Here is an 18,105-nt window from a genome sequence, read left to right on the forward strand (position 1 = left end):
ATGTGGCCCCCTCTTACCCCGCCCCCTGTCGCTATGTCGGAAGAAACCCGACAGAGCAAATTGGCCGCGGCCAAGAAAAAGGTAAAACGCTCCTGATCGCGGCTCCCTGACCCAGCCCGAGACCCCACCGACGAGCAGACCATGGCCAATAGTCTGTACCGCCCTTGAGACACACGGGGCGAGCCCTTTGGCGTCCCTTAGTGCCCCCCTCCAGTCCTCACAGCCAGTCCCGCCCCCTCGGCTGCCCGGAGCCCGCCCTCGCCCGTCCCTCCTGGGTGACTTTGGGCAGGTGACCCCCGGGGGCCTCCCCTACGGAGGCAGCTCTCCCTTCTTGCCACCCTGAACCGGGGTCTTTGGGCTCCCGGTCTCCTGGGACCTCGGTCCTGCTCCTTCGTTCCCCCTCCCCCCCACCGCGGAGCGGCGACTCGGGCGTTGGTAAGAAGTGGCATGTAGTTACGTCACAGTCCCCCTCGGAACTGTCATTACTGCCGCGAGACCGGCCTTTGATGTTCCGACTGAGTCCCCTAGTATCTTCACCCCTTTCTGGTTTCTTTGGTCGCGGGGCAAATTTCTAGTTTGAAGGGGATACGGCACTATGGGACTTAGGGCAAAGAGGTTTCAGGCACCCTTACTGTGGGCTGTACTGCATCCTTAGGCATTGGCAGTGTGAAAAACTTAGCACTTCACCAAAGATCTTGAAATGTTTACAACATTGCTGCGTGATAGTGGGGAGGAGTGTTTGGCTTGGTTTTATCCCAGGTTTCTACTCTCCAGAGAGACTTTAAAAAAAAAAAAAATTTTTCCCTCTATTCTCTACCTTACGTTCTGATTGCCTAAGATTCTGGAAACAGAATCCCCCTCAGTCAGTGCTCTTTGGAGTAAGGTTTCCTTATTGTCCGTAGAACAGATCCTGGGAAACTAAACTTCATAGATGGGAATCATCTCAACTGCTCTGAGGGGTGCTTGGGGTGTGAAAAGCCACATAATAAATATGAGACATCTTTCTGAAGTATCAGTTTTGATTCTCTGGAGAGAAAGGAAAACCATTTTATATTAATGTGTACTTAGGGGTGAGGAGCTCTGGTGGCACAGTGGTCAAGGGATTCAGCTGCCAACCAGAAGGTCAGTGGTTCAAACCCATCAGCAGCTCCATGGGAGAAAGATGAGGCAGTCTGCTTCCATGAAAATTTACAGCCTTGGAAGCCCTATGGAACAGTTCTACTCTGTTCTATAGGGTCACTATGATTTGGGAAGGACTCGATGGCAGTTTAGTGGTGGATTTGCATGCATTTGTAAGATGAGAATAGAATCCTCCCTGAAATAGGCTTGAGTTGTTCTCTTTCTGTTATGCTCCCAGATTCGCTTGGGGTGTGTCTTCACTGCCTTCTGCCATGAGCTATATTGATGTACAGATCTCATAGATATGTAAAAAAGGACCCTGATATCTGTTTCCTAAAGCATACAATATACTGCTCTTGCCCATTTAATGTTTACTTTTCCAACTGTACCTCTGGTTTTGTTCTCTGGAAGCCGAAGCTACTAATCATAGCAGAACCTCAGAGCTTGGAGTCAGAATACCGAGTTTAAATTTCATGAATACCCTTTTTTTTTAGCCATGTTATCCATTCCCTGGAGAAGGATGTCATGCTTGGTAGGGTGGAGGGTTGACGAAAGAGGGGGAGGCCTTCAAGGAGATGGATTGATACGGTGGCTGCGATGATGGGCTCAAGTATAGCAGGGATTGTGGGGCTGGCGCGGGATCGGGCAGTGTTTCGTTCTGCTGTGCATGGGGTCGCTATGAGTCGGAAATGACTCGACGGCACTTAACAACAACAACATCAGTCACTTGGCCTTTGGAATCCATTTCTTCAGTCATCAAATGAAAAGTACAGCACCTTATAGCATTGTTGGTGATGTTAAATCAGATGGCTTATAAAGAATACTTAGTGAACTGTAAAGTATGATATAAGTACAAGGGTTTATAGTTCTCATGAGCATCACTTTTTTCTTTTTTTCCTTTCCACAGTTGAGAGAATTCCAGCAAAGGAACAGCACTGGTGTTCCTGCAGGAGTGAAGAAGAAAAGAAAAATAAAAAATGGCAGTAGTCCCAAGACAACTTCTGGTGGTTGTAGCCCGCCTGAGGATGTGAGTCTTGGTTGACCTGGTTCCTGGGTATAGGAGTGCTGAAGTAGAGAGTGGTGGTTAAGATTGTGGAAGGGAAAGCTACTAGTTAAAAACTCTGGCTCTGAATCCTACTCCTTCCTCTGCTACGAGTATGATTTGGGGAAAGTTGTTAAAACTCCTTGGGCCTGTGTTTTCATGTCTGTAAAATAAGGGTACTGTTGCATTATTTATACCTGTGAAACGTTGTTGTTGTTGTTTTCATGTAAATCCCTTAGTATAGAGCCTCGTACAGGGTAAACATACAATAAATGGTGGTTGCTATTTGACTTACTGCTTATTTTCCTCACCCTCAGCCTCCAGGGGAAGCCAAGCCAATGAGAACAGCCACTTGCCATCATTCTATCTTATTAGAAAATGACAGAAGAGCGCCAGCTTATGGTGAAGAGAGCCCTAGGCATTAAGATTGAGAGATCTGGGTTCTGAGTTGTCTTTGCCACTAGCTTGGTTGTGACCTGAGGAAAATTGCTTCTTCCCCTGGACCTCAGCTTTCTCATCTGTAATAAGATGATATTGTTGGACTAGATCAGTATCTTTCAAACTTATTTTTCCCCTGCAGTCCCCTTTGTTCAACTGAACCCTTACTTGATAGTCTGGTTTTTAAAGCAGAGATGGGGGGCTCTGCATCCTGGCCCCAAGGAGAGGAACAAATGAGCAAATTAAGAGCTCCACTGGTTAGGTGATTCTAAAACCTCTTTCCAACCTACTATTCTATGTGACCACATTATTTGGTGGACTTTCCTGTTTGTTAATACTGATTCTGCCTCTGGCAAGTCAGCGAGTGGCTGTTTAGAAAGATGGCCCAGGTCATGGTGTAGATGCCTTCCTGGACTGTCTTCAGCATCCCATTTACCTGAACCCACCTCTTCTTCCTCCTCTGACTTTCTTGCCTCTTTCTAAGCCAGCTCTCTTTCTTCCCCTTGCCCTTGTTTTTCCCTTTTTGCCTTCTTTAGATTCAGGACATTCTGAAGGTGCTGGTGTCCGACCTTAACCGCTCCAATGGGGTAGCGCTATCCCCATTGGACAAGTGGAAGGTGAGGCAGTGCCAAGGCCGGCTCTCTGGCTTGCTCTCTCTCCCAGCTGTGCATGCCCCCGAGCTTTTCTGATTTGGGGTTGCTTTGCCTCTGGCTTCTTTTATGTTGCTCTCATTAACCCTGGCCTGTCTCCTTTCTCACCTGCTTGGTTGATTGGATTTTTTCCTTTCCCACATCTTTTGTCATCTTGGAGAAGCTGAAATGCATCGTGAAGGTTCAAGGTAATTTGGGAATGACTTCCAGAGCAGATATGTGGGATTTGGGCTTTTCAAACCTCAACTTAGAGTACCCAGTGGTGCTGTCGGACTAGAGAGGAAAACAAAGCAAGGAGCTTTTGATCTTACCCTCCAGTATCCACCTCTGAAAGAGACTGGTAGAGCACATAGAGATTTGCAGTTTTTAGGACTGCTTCATTCTTTTTGGTCTGAGAATAGGGAACATAGGATTGAAAGAAAATGAATTTGCCTTATAGCTGCAAGGATTGAGGTTATTTTTTTTTTTCAGAGAAAATAACTATAAAGGCTATGAGGTTAACCAAACAGATGAGGGACCAAGACATTCTGCCTCTGATCACTTTTAAAACTCAACTAGACATTTGTCCATGTTCATTGATAGGAAAGGTACTTTGCTAGACACTAGAGAAAGTAAAACACTGAGGGAGGCCAGCTCCTCCGAAGGAAGCAAGGTGGAACATGGCAGCATTCTGAATGCTCAGCTGAGGGTCCTGAATGGACTTGCAGCCGTTTGTAAAAGGGCACCATGTTGAGACAGGGAGAGACGGGAATTCCAGGCAGAGGGAGTGAGCCGACGGCATGCAGGATCAGGAGCTTACAGATCACCATCCAGGAAGGCAGGCAGCTGACATGGCAGGTATTGGGAGTGCATAGGACTAGGCGATAACCTTTTCCAGATACGTTGGTACTTTCTTTTTGACTGACTTGCTCAGGAGACATCTGCCAAGCCAGACTAGTTGGGCTGAAATGGGGCCAGATTCTGTTGGAGATACAGGCATGGGGAAGGGACTGTTGGCCAGTATTAGAAAGATTTTTTAAATCACTAGGACTGTTCACACCCAATTGGTCAGGTCTGTCAAAGTGCTGTGACTTAACCTTGTCAACTCAGAGGAGAGGTGGCATGGCGTGGTGATGTGGGCACAGGCCTAGCGGAGTCATAAAACTATGCTTTGCTTTTGCTCTGTCAGTGATCCAGTTGTTAGTGGGTCTGTGGTCTCTGTTTCCCCCTCAGAAAAAATATTAGTCTGCTCTAATGTTCTAAGATTCCGTGCCAGGTTCTTCTGTTCTTTGGAAATGAAGACCTCTACATCTTGTTTTTGTTATTTTTAAACCCTCTCTACATCAATAACTGTTTCCTGGTGAAGTTTTCTGCTCCAGTAGTGCAGACCTATGATCGGGGCATCCTCAGTAGAGTTGATATTTCCAGAAATGGGGGAATAATGGAGAGAGAGAGAAGAAAAATTTAATGGGATGCAAAATTTTGAAGGAGAATGAACTTAGTCATAAGACTTAAAGTCATCAAACAAACTTGGTTGCTCACAAAATAATTACTTTAAGTTATTTAAAAATTATAAGGTACAGGGAAAAACTTGAAAAGGTTAGAGGAGAATTGATTTTATTGCTAAAAGTCCTAAGAAAATAGTTTCCCTCCTCTGAACTTGCCTGTGTCTAATCCTGGAGGTCAGTGGGAACCCCACATGTCAGGAGGGACCCACATTCTGCCAGAGTCCCCCAGAGTTTTATGCCTCACCAGCTGCTGAATTCCTATTGTTATTAGCAGTTAGATTCAGCTCTAGAAGTTGGCCTGGCAACATCAGGTTCCAGGGTCAAAAGTCACAGCACAGACAGCTTAGCTCATCCTCAGTCCCCCAGGCTCTGCAGCACTCACTCTGAGGAAGGAAGTAGGATTGGGTTTTCAGAAGCCAGAGCTAGTAGGGTCCAGAAAACAGGCAGCCCTTTCCCCTGAGAGGAGTGTGGCCTCTTCCTCCCCAGACCCAGCTTCCTTAACCAGGCAGGCTCTGGCTCCTTAATACTCTTCTCTTGTCATGTTTCAGCTTGTCAGCCCTCTTTCGCATTTTCTTTGTCCACCTGGCCTATTGGATATTAGACGACCTCTGGGGCCAGAGGCTTGGACTACATTTTAGGCTTGAGCTTGGAGAGAGACTAGGGTGAGGTTTTGGTCAAGCAAGTGGGTCCAGGTGGAGAAGAGGAAGAGGAAGAGGCTTCTACAAGCTCCTAGTCCTCCATCTTTGGATGGTTCTTCTCTTGCTGCTATTCACATACCCCCTACACACAGCCTCCGGCATGCCAAGAGTCAAAGGATAGACATTTTACCTCTGGTTTCTAAGGATGTTTCTGAGTTTGGATAGATGTTTCTGAGTTTGGATAGATGTTTCTGGAGCTAGGAGGTTGGAGTGGGAATAGTGGCCATGAGCTGGCTGTGGTTTATTTTCTTTTCAGCTCCAGAGAGCAGGGAGAAACTTTTAGTTGGGCAGCTTCTTTCCAGGGAAAACAAGGTCCCCAAGTGCTCATGAAGGAGTTTTGCAGCCGCTGCCACTGCTTTGAGCTGTGGCTGTCCAAGATGCTGTAGAGTGGCCTGGGCCAGCCAAATCCACACCCCCCAGCAGCTCCCGGCACGTATGACACGTCACTGACTGCAGCCTATCCTACCTGCTGTGCAACCCTGTGTCCATGGCATTGCAGTGCCTTCTGCCCTGCATGGCCTCCTAACCCCCTGCTCTGTTCTGTGACAGGCGCCCAAAGATCGCACTGCTCCTGCACTGGAACCTGCTGATGATACCATCTTACCTGGCAGTGTCCATCCTGCCAGTGCTGGTTCACTTAACTCTACTAATATGACATCGCTTCAGGTTTGTGCCTCTTCCCTCTTTGCCTGCTGTCCCACTGCATGTTTGCCCCTTGTCCTCCTGCCCAAAGGACTAGACCTACCTGGGATTCTCTACTTTTCAGGTAGCTTGATTCCTAGAGCCAAGTACTCTTCCTGAGGCCTGGGGTTGGAGAGGCTAAGATGGGCTTTTCCTTGAGATCTGGGGAGGTGGAAGGTTGTTTGGAAGGAGCTTGGCTCACCCTGACTCTGGTTCTCACTTGAAATTGAATGGTCACCTCATGTGTTTCTTCCCAAATAGAACCATGATGCAAACAACGGCACTATCTCCATGGATGAAAATGAGTGAGTGTCTCCTATCGGGGCAGCGCTTCCTAGGCTGAGGGAGTTGGAGCATGCCACTGCCCGTGACCCTCTCTTCCCCATTGAGCCGCTATAACCCCTGACCCCCTATGCCTTTATCTCTAGGTCTCTGTCATCTACTGAGAGTCTGCGACAGATTTCACAACAACTCAATGGGCTCATATCTGAGGTACCCCAGAAATTGGAAGCCAGGAGTAGAGCATGGGAAAGGAAAGCATAATAGAAAGTGAGGCTAGGATTCACAAGAGAGAGGGCAGTATAGTATGAGACCTCCTGACCTGCAGGGTCTTGTTTGGCAAGGCACTGCTTCTCTGAGTCTCCTCTTTTGAAGCTGTAGAAGTAGGTGTTGGACACAAGAGTGGTTGCGTCATTTTATCCCGCTGCAGAAAGTACAGGATTGAGAGCTGCTTGGGAGGGAAGGAAGGATGAGAGATAAAAGCCAGGAGACGTTGGCATAAGGGGTTGTAAGAAGAGGGGGCCAAGTTGGGGCAAAAAGAACATTTTGCCAGTTGTTAGGGAAGAAAGGATGTTGGAGGGCTTAGACGTTGATGGGGACAGATGCATCTCCATGTGAGCTCCTTCTTTTCTAGTCTGCATCCTATGTCAATGGAGAGGGCCTAGCATCTTCTGTTAACATAAAGGATCTGGAGGTAAGTGGCTCTGTGGACCCTGCTGGTCAGCCCTCCTCCCGCCTCCTCCCACAATGGGGGCTGGGTGCCCCCTGCCAGCTGAGACAGCCCAGATGCCCCCCTCAACCCTAATGATTGCTCTCTCTACCTCTCCCCTCAACCCTCCTCCAATTCCTCCTCCTCTCTGCATGCGCCTCAGAACCGGTACCAAGAACTATCAATTGCCCTGGAAGCGAGTACTGTAACAAACAAACAACTCAGTAGCAAGATAGAGGAATTGGTAAGAGTCCAGTGGGGTCCCCTGATTCCATGCTGCCAATCCTGGGCTCCAGTTTATCTTTGGGGCTCTGAGGAAAGGGGATGGGGGCCCCTTGTACCAAGGGTGAACTGGGGTGCTGGGGGGCCTAGGTCTCAGCTGGAGGGACCCCAGAGCACTGAGCATGCAGCATGGCTCTTTCCTTTGCTTCTCTCTTTTCCCACTCGCTCTTCTCTGGGCACCTGCACTTGAGTCCTCCCCACACTTGTCCCGGGGCTGTTGCCTCCCAGTGGAAGCACTGGCCTAACATTGTAGTCCTGACCCGGCCCCTGGTCTGCTCTGTGTTTGACCTTAGACAAGTCACTGCTCCTCCCTGGGGTTGTTTCCTGAGCAGGTAGAATTAGGTGGTGTCTAAGTCTCTTCTAACTAAAAGTGGAAGATTTAAAGGTCCACTTGAATGGAAACATCAGAGGGTAAGGATCTTGGGATCCTTTTCATCCCTCTGTCCCTGCTGGAAGGAAGAGGACCTGGTCTGCAGAATGAGCTCAGTGAATACTTGTTGACCGAATTGACCCTTCCAAATCACAAGCTAATAGAAGATTAGCCTTTCCCTTCTCAGACTCCATTTCTAGAGGTTTATGTTATTGTCCTTTGAAAGGAATCCAGATTCAGAGAGAAAGCCAGGGAAGACCCGAGATCTCTTTCCTTGGCATCTTGAGAAAAGTTTGTTAATTCAAGTCCCCGTAGAATATGGGAACTTTTCCTTTAAGACCTATTTCTGGTCCCTAGCTCCCTTCTCTGTGGTCTGGGGACCGTAGTAAAGGAAGACTACCTCAGTCACCTTGCTTTTGCTCTCCCCACAGAATCAGCAAAACCAGGATATCACGGACCAACGAGAAAACGTAATGCGATTTCTTTGTTTGCTCCTTACACTGCTCATGGGTTTGGGGGAGGACTTGGACATAGAGGCCACAGACTGTTTGCCCCCTCCCAGGCTAAGAAATAAAGGGCTCACTGCTTCTGCCACCACCCCTGCCCCTGGTCCCCAATAATGTGGCTCCTTGTTGGGCCTGTTCTGGGCCATTGGTGACATTCTGGGGACATGTCCTTTGCTGTTCTATTTTTGCCTCCTCCCAGTAAGAGATGTTTTTGCCCCTCAACCTACAGGATAAAAAAGAATTTGAGCAAAAGTTTGCAAAGGAGCAAGGGGCTCTCCGGCAACAATTACAGGTGAGTGGACTCTATGATATTGCCTCGTGTCCTCTAGAAAACATTTCTTTTCCTCTTTTTTATCGTTTGTTTGGCTTTTCTCGCAAAGATTCACATCCAGACTATCGGTATCTTGGTTTCTGAGAAGTCGGACCTACAGACAGCTTTGACCCATACTCAGCATGCAGTGAGACAGAAAGAAGGTGGGCGTCTGGGGTTATACCCCTTCATCCTTCCACCTGCCACACTATCGGCCTTTCAGTGGCATTCCTTCTTTGGGCTCCCGTCTCCGTTCCTTTCTCATTCCAGGAGAACTAGAGGAGGTTGCCAGTCGCCTGAAGGCTTCCCGACAGCGCATCGGAGAGCTGGAGAGAACTCTGTCTTCAGTCTCCAGACAGCAAAAGCAGGCTGAAAAGGTGAGCTTTACCACACAGCCATCTCATTGCAGCCCAGCTTCTCAGTGAGCCTAAAGGTTTCTTCTGCATGATGGGGTATCTTGCTGCCCAGAAAGCAGTCCAGGATATTTTCGCTGCTTTAATTGTGTGGCTGTTGGGACCGGCCTTGGAATGAGTGGGCTGCTGTGGGTGCCTTTGAGAGGTGCTGTCACTGAACAAGCACTGATTCCAGACTTTGAGTCACAGCCCTGATATTAAGTGTTGTGAGCCTTGGACAGGTGTCCAGGAGAAGAGAGATGGTGCTTGGGCTGTGAAGGTGCAGAACAGTATCTTTAGTATATTATGTTTGTGTAGAAAGAAGAGGAAGTGTGTGTGTAATATGCACAAAATATGCGTCTGAAAAGAATTATAAAAATCCTAGGGGAGAGGAATGGGCTGGCTGGGAGACATTTCACTTCTCTACTTTCTGAGTTTTGGACCAGGTGAATGTATAATTTATTTCAAAAAGGAAAAGGTTAAAATACAAAATGTAAATTTAATTCCCCCACTCACATCTGCCCCCTACCCCCCAACTCCAGGAAAAAAAAAATGTAGTTACAGAGTCGGACAGACCTGGATGTTCAAATCCCAGTCTGCCTGTGTGATCTTAACCACTAATACGTAGTTTCTTTTGTTTGTAAAGTGGAAATGATAAGTAAGTGCCTCATCTGTTGGTTCTGAGGATTAAATGGAATTATGTGGATAAGATGTTAGCATGGCACCTGGTAAAGCATTCCATAAATGTTGGCTGTTCATTCAGTGATAACGATAATAATAACAACAGCAGTATTATTTCATCTCTCTGTTAACTAGCTGGAAGTTAAATCTCTTTAGGTAAATACATCCTTATTATTATGAGTACTTATTAAAAATAAATGATGACATGGGCTTGGAAATGCTTTGAAAAAAATGCAAAGTGGCATTCAGGAAGTGTTACAGTTACGGTTGCTGTTGTTATTAGCATGAGAGCTACATCTTCTGCCTACCAAATCTTGACTTAACCTTTCTGTACATGCAGCACAACAAGGAATTAACCCAAGATCGAGATTCTCTCAGGCTGCAGCTATTCAAGCAAAGGTAGGATGGGGGAGGTAGGATGGCAGGTGTGGAGGGCCTTAGCCCAAGTGGTGTGGTGGGAAGGGATCCAGGGGAGCACAGTAAGGAGGTCATCCAGGCTTGGTGCTGTGCAGAGCCAGGCTCTGGTCCCACTGTGCTATGACTTGTGCTGTGGCCTCAGATAACTCACAGCCTCTCTGGGTTCCTACTTGTGACTCTTGATTTCCAGGGTCCCTTCCAATGCTGCTGTTCTATGGCAAGGGTAGGTGGGTTGATCACCACAATGATCCTTTCTGTTCTTTACTGATGACTTCCTCCACTTTAACTGGCCATAGCAACAGCAATGAGGATTTAACACAGCAGAACTCCGAGTTGGCGGAGCAGGTTCGAATCTTAGCGAAACAAAAGACGGCCATGCAGCATGAAGTGGAGGAACTGCAAAAGAAGTTAGAAATGTCAGAGCTCTTACTGCAACAGGTGAGGGCTGGGAGCTCCGGAGAGTCTGGCCTCATCCACCTGGGCCAGGGCTTCCTAGAGACCATCCTGACCTCTAGCCAGATGCTGGGGGGGATCCTTGTTCTGGTCCTGCCATAGAATCTCCTCCAGAAAGTGACTGGATCCCTGCCCACAACTGCAGAATCAGAATCTCAGGGGTAGGACTTTTTCAATTTCAAGCATCCAGCTTGAAAAAAACCATTGTTATACAGATGACATCTTTAAGGCTGGCCTGTGAGTCTGTTTACTTTTTCGCAGAGGCCCAGCCAACACTTTGGCTAAGTAGCCACCAGGTAGTCAGGGTGCCTGGCTCAGAGAGCCCCCTTATTCTTGAGTTTTGCTTCACACTGAGCAATGTTACACCTTCATGTAGCTTTCCCTGCTGGGCCTCCCAGACCTCACCTAATTTTCTCCATCCAGTTCTCTAGCACTGAAAGCAACCAGGTGTTACAGCAGGCCCAGGCACAGCAGGCCAAGATGGAGAGACATGTGGAAGAGGTAAGGTGCTTCACAGGGGACTGTGTGGGAGGAGGATGACCCTAGGTGACCCCAGGTGGCTAGGAGCAGTTGAGGACCAGTGACAGCCCTTCCTAACTGTGCCCATTCTCGTAGCTCACGGAGACGGTTAAGCAACTGCAGGTGGAGAGAGACCGATATGTAGAGACTCTGAAAACAGAACACACCATTTGGCAGCAGCAGATGCAGCAGTTGTCGGAGCAGGTACGTCGGACGCTCTGTCTCCCAAACCCTTCAGGAGGTTACTCGATTTTTCTGGGCTTCTTTTTATTTAACTGTCAGATGAAAACTGTATCACTGCCTCTGGTGTGCAGCCAAAGGTGCTTGAGTATATGTTTGCATTTCTCTTGTTTATTCCTTTTTATTTAAATTGTGATTTGGGTGAAAGTTTACAGAGCAAATTCATCTTCCATTCAACAGTTCATCCACATTTTGTTTCATAACATTGCTTGCAATCCCAGTAATGTAACAGCTCTCTTTAGACTTCATTTTTCAGAGTAGTTTTAGGTTTACAAAAAAAATTGGGCAGGAAGTACAGAGTTCCCATATACCCCCTCTCCCTCATGCACACACTTTCTCCTGTTACTGACACGTTGCATTCCTGGGGTACATTTGTTACAACTGATGAACCAATATTGATAAGTTATTATTAACAACAGAAGTCCAGAGTTTATGTTGGGGCTCACAGTTTTCATTGTACAGTGCTTTGGGTCTGACAGATGTGGTTTTGTCTTTTAGAGGTGGAGGTAGAGAGTGAGATGGTAGCTAGCATCGTGGTTCTCTTTCCACCTGCCTCCCTTCATGTGTTCCTTCTCTCTGTGCTTGGGCAGGTGCAGACATTGGGCAAAGAGAAGGAACATGGCATGGTTCGGGTACAGGAGCTGGAGGCCAGTTTGGCTGAATTCAAGAACCAGACAGGTAGGCTGGAGCTGGAGACTGTAGGAGCAGGATTGGTGTCGGGGGCTGGGGTGGCTTAGAATGCCCCAGGGAGGTGAGTGGACAAATGGGGCACTGGGGTAAAGGGGAAAGAGGGCTGGATCAGGAGTTGGCACTGACTTGCCATGTGTCCTTGGGAAAGTCTTATAATATTTCTGAACTTCAGTCCCCATCTGCAAAAAAAATGGAATGGAGTACCCACTGTCAAGCACCTAGAGTTGTCTGGAGTATAAAAATAATAAAGAACTATATTGGAAAGTGGCTTGAAAGATTGAACATCATACAGATGTGCAGTTATTAGCCAGGAGCCGGGACTTAGGGTGAGGAGCACGGATGAGGAGATGTGAACCAAGAAGAGGGCTTTCTGAGACTAGAGAGGCAGAAAGCTCTTATGGTATGCTTCTTTCACAGCTGTCCCCCCATCTGAGGAGCCCCCTGCAGGGCCCTCGAAGGAGGAACTGCGGCTGCAAGCCGACAATGAACAACTGCAAAAGGAGCTGGAGAAGCTAACAGGGCAGCTGCAGTTTCAAGTGAAAGATAACGTGACCCTGAATGACGAGATTCAGGAGCGGGAGCAGCGGCTGCGGGAGCTCGAGCGGATAGCTGAGTGCTGGAATGAGCAGGAAGCGGCTCGCCAGAAGATTCTGGAGACTATGCAGAGTGACCGCATCACCATCAGCCGTGCTCTCTCCCAGAACCGGGACCTCAAGGAGCAACTGGCCGAGCTTCAGGATAGCTTCGTCAGGCTGGTGCGCAGCCCTGCCTGCCTAGCCTGCCTTCCTCACTCCTCACTTGCCAAGTCCCTTGGTGCAGGGCAAGACACTTAACCCTCTGGGCCTTTGTTTCCCCATCAGTAAAATGGGGTGTATAGACCTCATGTGAAATGGTGCCTATGACAGCACACTGTGAACCAGAGAGCCCTGCTCAGCTGATGTGGGATGAGGGGGGACGGTTTTCCAACCTGCCTCTCTACCCGCAGCTGTGGGAGGTGAGGTGGACACCAGTTTTGGGGGCTCCAGCTGCACTGGGTGGCTGCTGATTACTTCTCTCTGTCCAGACCAATGAGAATATGGAGTTGACTAACGCCCTTCAATCGGAGCAGCATATCAAGAAGGAGCTGGCCAAGAAGCTGGGCCAGCTACAGGAGAAGCTGGGGGAGCTGAAGGAGACGGTAACCCCCGCCCCATCTGACAAGGGCTAGGAGATAGGCACCAGCTTCTGGGGAGGGGAGAGGCTTGGTTTGGGGCTGGAGCTGGGTGTCAGGGCCAGGACTGAGAGCCAGCTCCCATGGGGAGGAGGGCTGTGGGACAAGTGACCACAGAGCCCTACAGAGCCCATGACTGTTTTCCCTGCCTTCTGACTTTTAGAGGTGGGAAGCCCCAGGCCATAGATCATCATCCCAGTTAGAAACATCGAGTCCCTGATCGCAGGGAAAGAGATGGGGGCATGACAGGAGCTCCTTGCATTCAGACCCGGACTCTAATCTCGACTCCAGTGGTCACTATTCACTTTACATCTCTCAGCCTAAATTTCCTTGGCTTTAAAGGGTGATTAGCATTTTCTTCACAGAGCTCATTCCGTTGAGACTTAAATGAGATCTAATGCATGTAAAGTATTAGATTAGGCACATACTATTAACAGACATTGGTTGGTTCTCTCTGCTTGTCCACTAGTCTGTGGCTTAAAGTTAAAATGGTGAGAAAGAATGTTGTGAGATGTGAGGCTAGGTGAAGGCATGGGGCTCTGGGCAAGGGAGACAGTCACTTAGGCCACAGAATGAGGAAGCCAGATGCCTGGGCAAGTGGCAGAGCTCCACAATGCCTCTCTTAAGGGCCTGTACTACCCTACCCTCTGTGGGCTCAGAATCTGGGAGCAAGCTACCACCTGCTCTTATTCCTAAGGTCTTCCCACAGGTAGAAACGAAAACTCAGGAGGCTCAGAGTCTGCAGGAGCAGCGAGACCAGTACCTGAGCCATTTGCAGCAGTACGTGGCCACCTATCAGCAGCATGTAGTATTATATCAACATCTGGCCTCTGAGAAGGAGGAGCTGCATAAGCAGTTACTGCTCCAGACCGAGCACATGCAACAGCTGCAGCACGAGGAAGCACAGAGAAAGGCGGCAACTGAGATGGTCCACCAAGAGTTGCAGCAGACCCAGGTAAGAGGGTTGCTGAGTGCCAAGGCCCTGAGTGTGAAGACCTGGCGACTTGTGCCCCTTCTCACTCTCTTTCCTGGCCCCTTAGGAGCACCTGGAAGCTTCCAGCCAGCAAAACCAGCAGCTGCAGGCCCAGTTGAGCCACATGGCTCTGCCTGAGGAAGGTAAGTAAGACTGCCCAGAAGGAGAAGAGAGAGGCTGAGGAGGGAGAGGAGGATTGTAGAATTGAGCTAGAAGAGGCCATTAGGACAGCTCATCATTTTCCTCTGGGGAATGGCTGGCCCAGGGTTGCGCCGTCAGGCAGTGTCAGCGGTGGGCCCTGAGAAAGTTCCAGACGCACTCCACCTCCTTTGTTGGTGGTCTGAAGTATCCCTCTGGCTGCACTCAACAGGAGACGGGCTGAATGAGGAGGCTCCGCAGCTAGAGCTGAGCATCCCTGAAGACGTGGAAGGCCGAGACACGCTGGTGAGCCTGACTCTTCCCTGCCCCCTCTCTTCCCGCCTTCCCCATGATTCTCCTGACACTCTTGCTTTCTCTACCCTCTGATTTCTCTTGATCCGTAAACCTCCCCTGGGACCTAGTGGGTCAGACACTACTCCATCCATTGAACAACATGTGAGCCACAGAGGTCCAGAGAGGGAAGGCATTCCTCCTGCCTCCCTGCCCGGTTTTCTTCCTGAGTACTCACCACAAAAGCACACGCACACCCCTTGCCTGCAGGTGGCCTTCTTCAACTCAGCCCTAGCCAGCGCTAGGAAAGAGCAGGCACGGCTGAGGGAGCAGCTAAAAGAGGAAAAGTTACGCTGCCAGCAGTTGACTCTGGAAGCCACATCCCAGCATAAACCAGAGGTCCCAGCCCCTGGGCCTGGGGAGGGCAGCGTGTCTAGGGAGACTTACCAGGCTCTACAGGTGACCATGGAGAAGCTACAGGTAAGCAGGTGTCTCCTGACATGGGCCAAGAGGGTGGCAGCAGGTTGCTGCTGTGCCCTGAGCCTGTTGTTTGGGCTCAAGGGCCGATTTTCAGTTGTCATGCGGGAGAAAGTGGATCTACAAGAACGGCTAGACCAATTAGAACACCGTTGCATCCAGTTGTCAGGAGAGACGGACACCATTGGTGAGCAGGGGGCTGGGGGTCACGGCAGGGGGCAGACGCATGGTGGCTGTGAAGGAGCCCCAGTCTCTGAGTCGCATCTGCCCGCCCTCCCTCTCCCTCTCCAGGTGAGTACATTGCCCTCTACCAGAGTCAGAGGGCAGTGCTGAAGGAGAGGCATCGTGCGAAGGAGGAATATATTAGCCGGCTGGCTCAGGACAAGGAAGAGATGAAAGTAAGGGGCCTGGACATCTCCATGGGCAGGAGTGGAAGCAGGGGGCTGGGAGAGGGCAGGGCTAGAAGTGTTGGACACCGCTCTCTCCAGGTGAAACTGCTGGAGCTGCAAGAGCTCATGCTACGGCTGGTGGGCGAGAGGAACGAGTGGTACCAGAAATATCTAGTCACTTCCCAGAGCTCCACTGCTGGTGAGCACACAGCAGCCCCTCCAGCCCCTCAGGAGCTTGACGCTGCCCAAGGCCAAGGTGAGTAGGGCCCTCAGAAGGGTGGGTAGGCAGGCAGGGGAGAGCTTGCGCATTGCTCAGAGCCCTGCCTCTCTCTCTTCTCAGGCCTCTGTGAAGTAAGCCTGGCTGATGATGTGGAGCCTGTTCCAGGAGGGGCTCTCTCAGGCCAGCCCGCCACTGAGAACGCCACTGCCCAGCAGATAATGCAGCTGCTGCGGGAGATCCAAAATCCGAAGGAGTGCCGAGGCCTGGGCAAAAACCCATGCATTCCGTTTTTTTATCGGCCTGATAATAACGACGAGGTAAAGATCTTGATGATCTGAGCCTCGCAGTGGGGTCGGGGCTTGGCCCCTTCCCCTTCCCGGGTACCCTTTACCTGACACCCCTTCCTCATCACTCCTTCCCTGCTATCCCGTTATCCTTAGATGAGCATGGTGGGGCTCCTGGATGAACTCTTTGCTTGATGTAGGGAGGTAGACAGGTGCACACACCTTGATACCATAGCCAGGCTTATTGTTCATCTCTGTGCTATGGCTGTTTTTGTTCAGAAAAACCAAGAGCTCCCACTAAGCAGTCCTCTCTCCAGGGGACCTGTATCCTCTGTTGGGGGGAGGGGGCTGCATCCTCCATTCAAGGGGGCATAAATAGCCCATATTCAAGGTCTGGGCTCAGCATTTCTATTCAAGACTGGGGCTAGGGTATCTCTATGGGGGGTGGGGGGCATCTCGGGTAGGTCTATTTAAGTGGGGAGGGCTGGGATTTATTTAAGGAAGGGCATAGGTATACTGTTAATGGAGGTGCTCAGGCATTATTAAAAGGTGGGGGACGTGGTTATCTATACAAGGGGAGGACTTAGAATCTATTTAAGGTGACAAGCATATAATCCAGTAGAAAGACTCATGTACTATCTATTCAACACAGGGGACTTAGAATTCTATTTAAGGTGGCAGACACACATTCAAGAAGGACTTTTGTACCATCGCATCAATACAGAGGACGTAGAAATCTATTTAAGGTGGCAGACACACATTCAAGGAGGACTTCTGTATCATCGCATCCACACAGGGGACTTAGAAATCTGTTTAAGGTGGCAGACACACATTCAGGGAGGACTTCTGTATCATCACATCAACACACGGGACTTAGAAATCTATTTAAGGTGGCAGACATATATTCAAGGAGGACTTTTGTAACATTGCATCAACACGGTGAATTTTGAAATCTATTTAAGGTGGCAGAATATGCTAGAATGACTTTTGTACCATTGGTTCAAGAGGTAGCAACTCAGAGATCTGTTTAAAGTGGCACTCACATGTTCAAGGGGGACTCTGTACTATCCAGTCAAGGGCAGGTGGGGAGGCATTTTTTTCATAAAAGGGAATTTTATAAATTCTCTGTTAAAGGAGGGTGGAAGTATATTGAAATTAAAAGAGGACTCACATGAATCCTCTACTCATAGAAGGGGGACTTGAATTCTATTCAAAGGAAGGGGGAAGGGATTGAAGTTAAAGGGGGCGCTGCATGGATCCTCTATTAAAGAGAGGCAGGCATATCTGTGAAAGAGGGACTTTCATGTCCTTTCTGTTCAAGGGCAGGGAGCAGGCTTACCTATTAGAAGGGTTTATCATGTATCTTCTATTAAAATGCAGAGGAGGCAGGAATTTATTAAAGGGGCATTCATACACCCCTCTATTCAAGGGTAGGTTAGGCATCTCTATGAAGGAGGGATGCCCAGGTACCCTCTTTTCAAGGTGGGGGACTCAGCCATGTCTGTTCAGGTGGGGGGATGCTCAGGGATTTCTATTCAAAACAAGGGGTTCTATTCCCTCAAGTGGGGGCTTCAGCACCCTTTATTCAAGGGCAATCTCTAACTTCCCCTTTTCATAAGGGGTGACTCAAATATCCTCTTGGGGGAGGCTCAGACATCTTCTTGGGCCCCAGGCAACCTCTATTCAGAGGAAGTTTGTCACACCGGTACACACCTCCAGCCAGCCAGTAGGGGTGACACTCTCACAGGCCCTGGGAAGGACATAGGCTGGTGGCAGGAGGGGATTCCCTACCCCAGTGTATATACTGTATCTGTGTAACATTTTGTATATTCCAGAGGATACAGGCCCCCTGTATCACAGTAAAGGATGGATCTAGCAAAGGGGAGTAAGGTTCTAATAATTATTTGGGGGCTGGGGAAACTTATTTATTGATAGTATAGCACAGAGGAAGGAGCTCTGGTGGCTTAGTGTATAAGGTGTGTGACTGCTAACCCACCAGCTGCTCCACGGAAGGAAGATGGGTCAATCTTCCATAAAACTTTACAGCCTCAAAAGCCCAAGGGGGGTTGCTATGAGCCAGAAACTACCAAGGGTAGTGAGGTGGTGGTTTTTTTTTTTTTTTTTTTTTTTTTGGTATAGCAGAGGAAGGAGGTGGGGACA

The 18,105-nt window shown here is 49.1% G+C and overlaps 1 protein-coding gene across 1 annotated transcript; it reads left to right on the forward strand.

Moving 5' to 3' along the window:
• Positions 1 to 15,999, forward strand: GOLGA2 (golgin A2). The gene is made up of 27 exons (XM_042781466.1): positions 1 to 81; positions 2,027 to 2,146; positions 3,136 to 3,216; positions 5,984 to 6,100; positions 6,377 to 6,420; positions 6,544 to 6,607; positions 7,029 to 7,088; positions 7,267 to 7,347; positions 8,187 to 8,225; positions 8,491 to 8,553; positions 8,642 to 8,735; positions 8,842 to 8,948; positions 9,985 to 10,043; positions 10,358 to 10,499; positions 10,938 to 11,015; positions 11,130 to 11,237; positions 11,864 to 11,951; positions 12,381 to 12,718; positions 13,027 to 13,140; positions 13,883 to 14,128; positions 14,214 to 14,289; positions 14,517 to 14,590; positions 14,846 to 15,055; positions 15,137 to 15,239; positions 15,344 to 15,450; positions 15,541 to 15,697; positions 15,782 to 15,999. Exons 1-27 carry the CDS (start codon positions 1 to 3, stop codon positions 15,997 to 15,999), a joined length of 3,069 nt encoding a protein of 1,022 aa, XP_042637400.1.
• The last annotated feature ends 2,106 nt before the right edge of the window (positions 16,000 to 18,105 follow it).

The sequence above is a fragment of the Orycteropus afer genome, unplaced genomic scaffold, assembly GCF_000298275.1.
Source record: "Orycteropus afer afer isolate SDZICR_OR568_19922 unplaced genomic scaffold, OryAfe1.0 scaffold00123, whole genome shotgun sequence".
In the NCBI taxonomy this organism is placed as follows: Eukaryota; Metazoa; Chordata; class Mammalia; order Tubulidentata; family Orycteropodidae; genus Orycteropus; species Orycteropus afer.

Bases quoted from the DNA above. Each gene is read 5' to 3' on its own strand.
- GOLGA2 (XM_042781466.1), top strand. From the start codon at position 1: ATGTGGCCCCCTCTTACCCCGCCCCCTGTCGCTATGTCGGAAGAAACC. The intron at 2,147-3,135 runs GTGAGTCTTGGT...TGCCTTCTTTAG, and splicing joins GTTGTAGCCCGCCTGAGGAT to ATTCAGGACATTCTGAAGGT. The intron at 3,217-5,983 runs GTGAGGCAGTGC...GTTCTGTGACAG, and splicing joins CCCCATTGGACAAGTGGAAG to GCGCCCAAAGATCGCACTGC.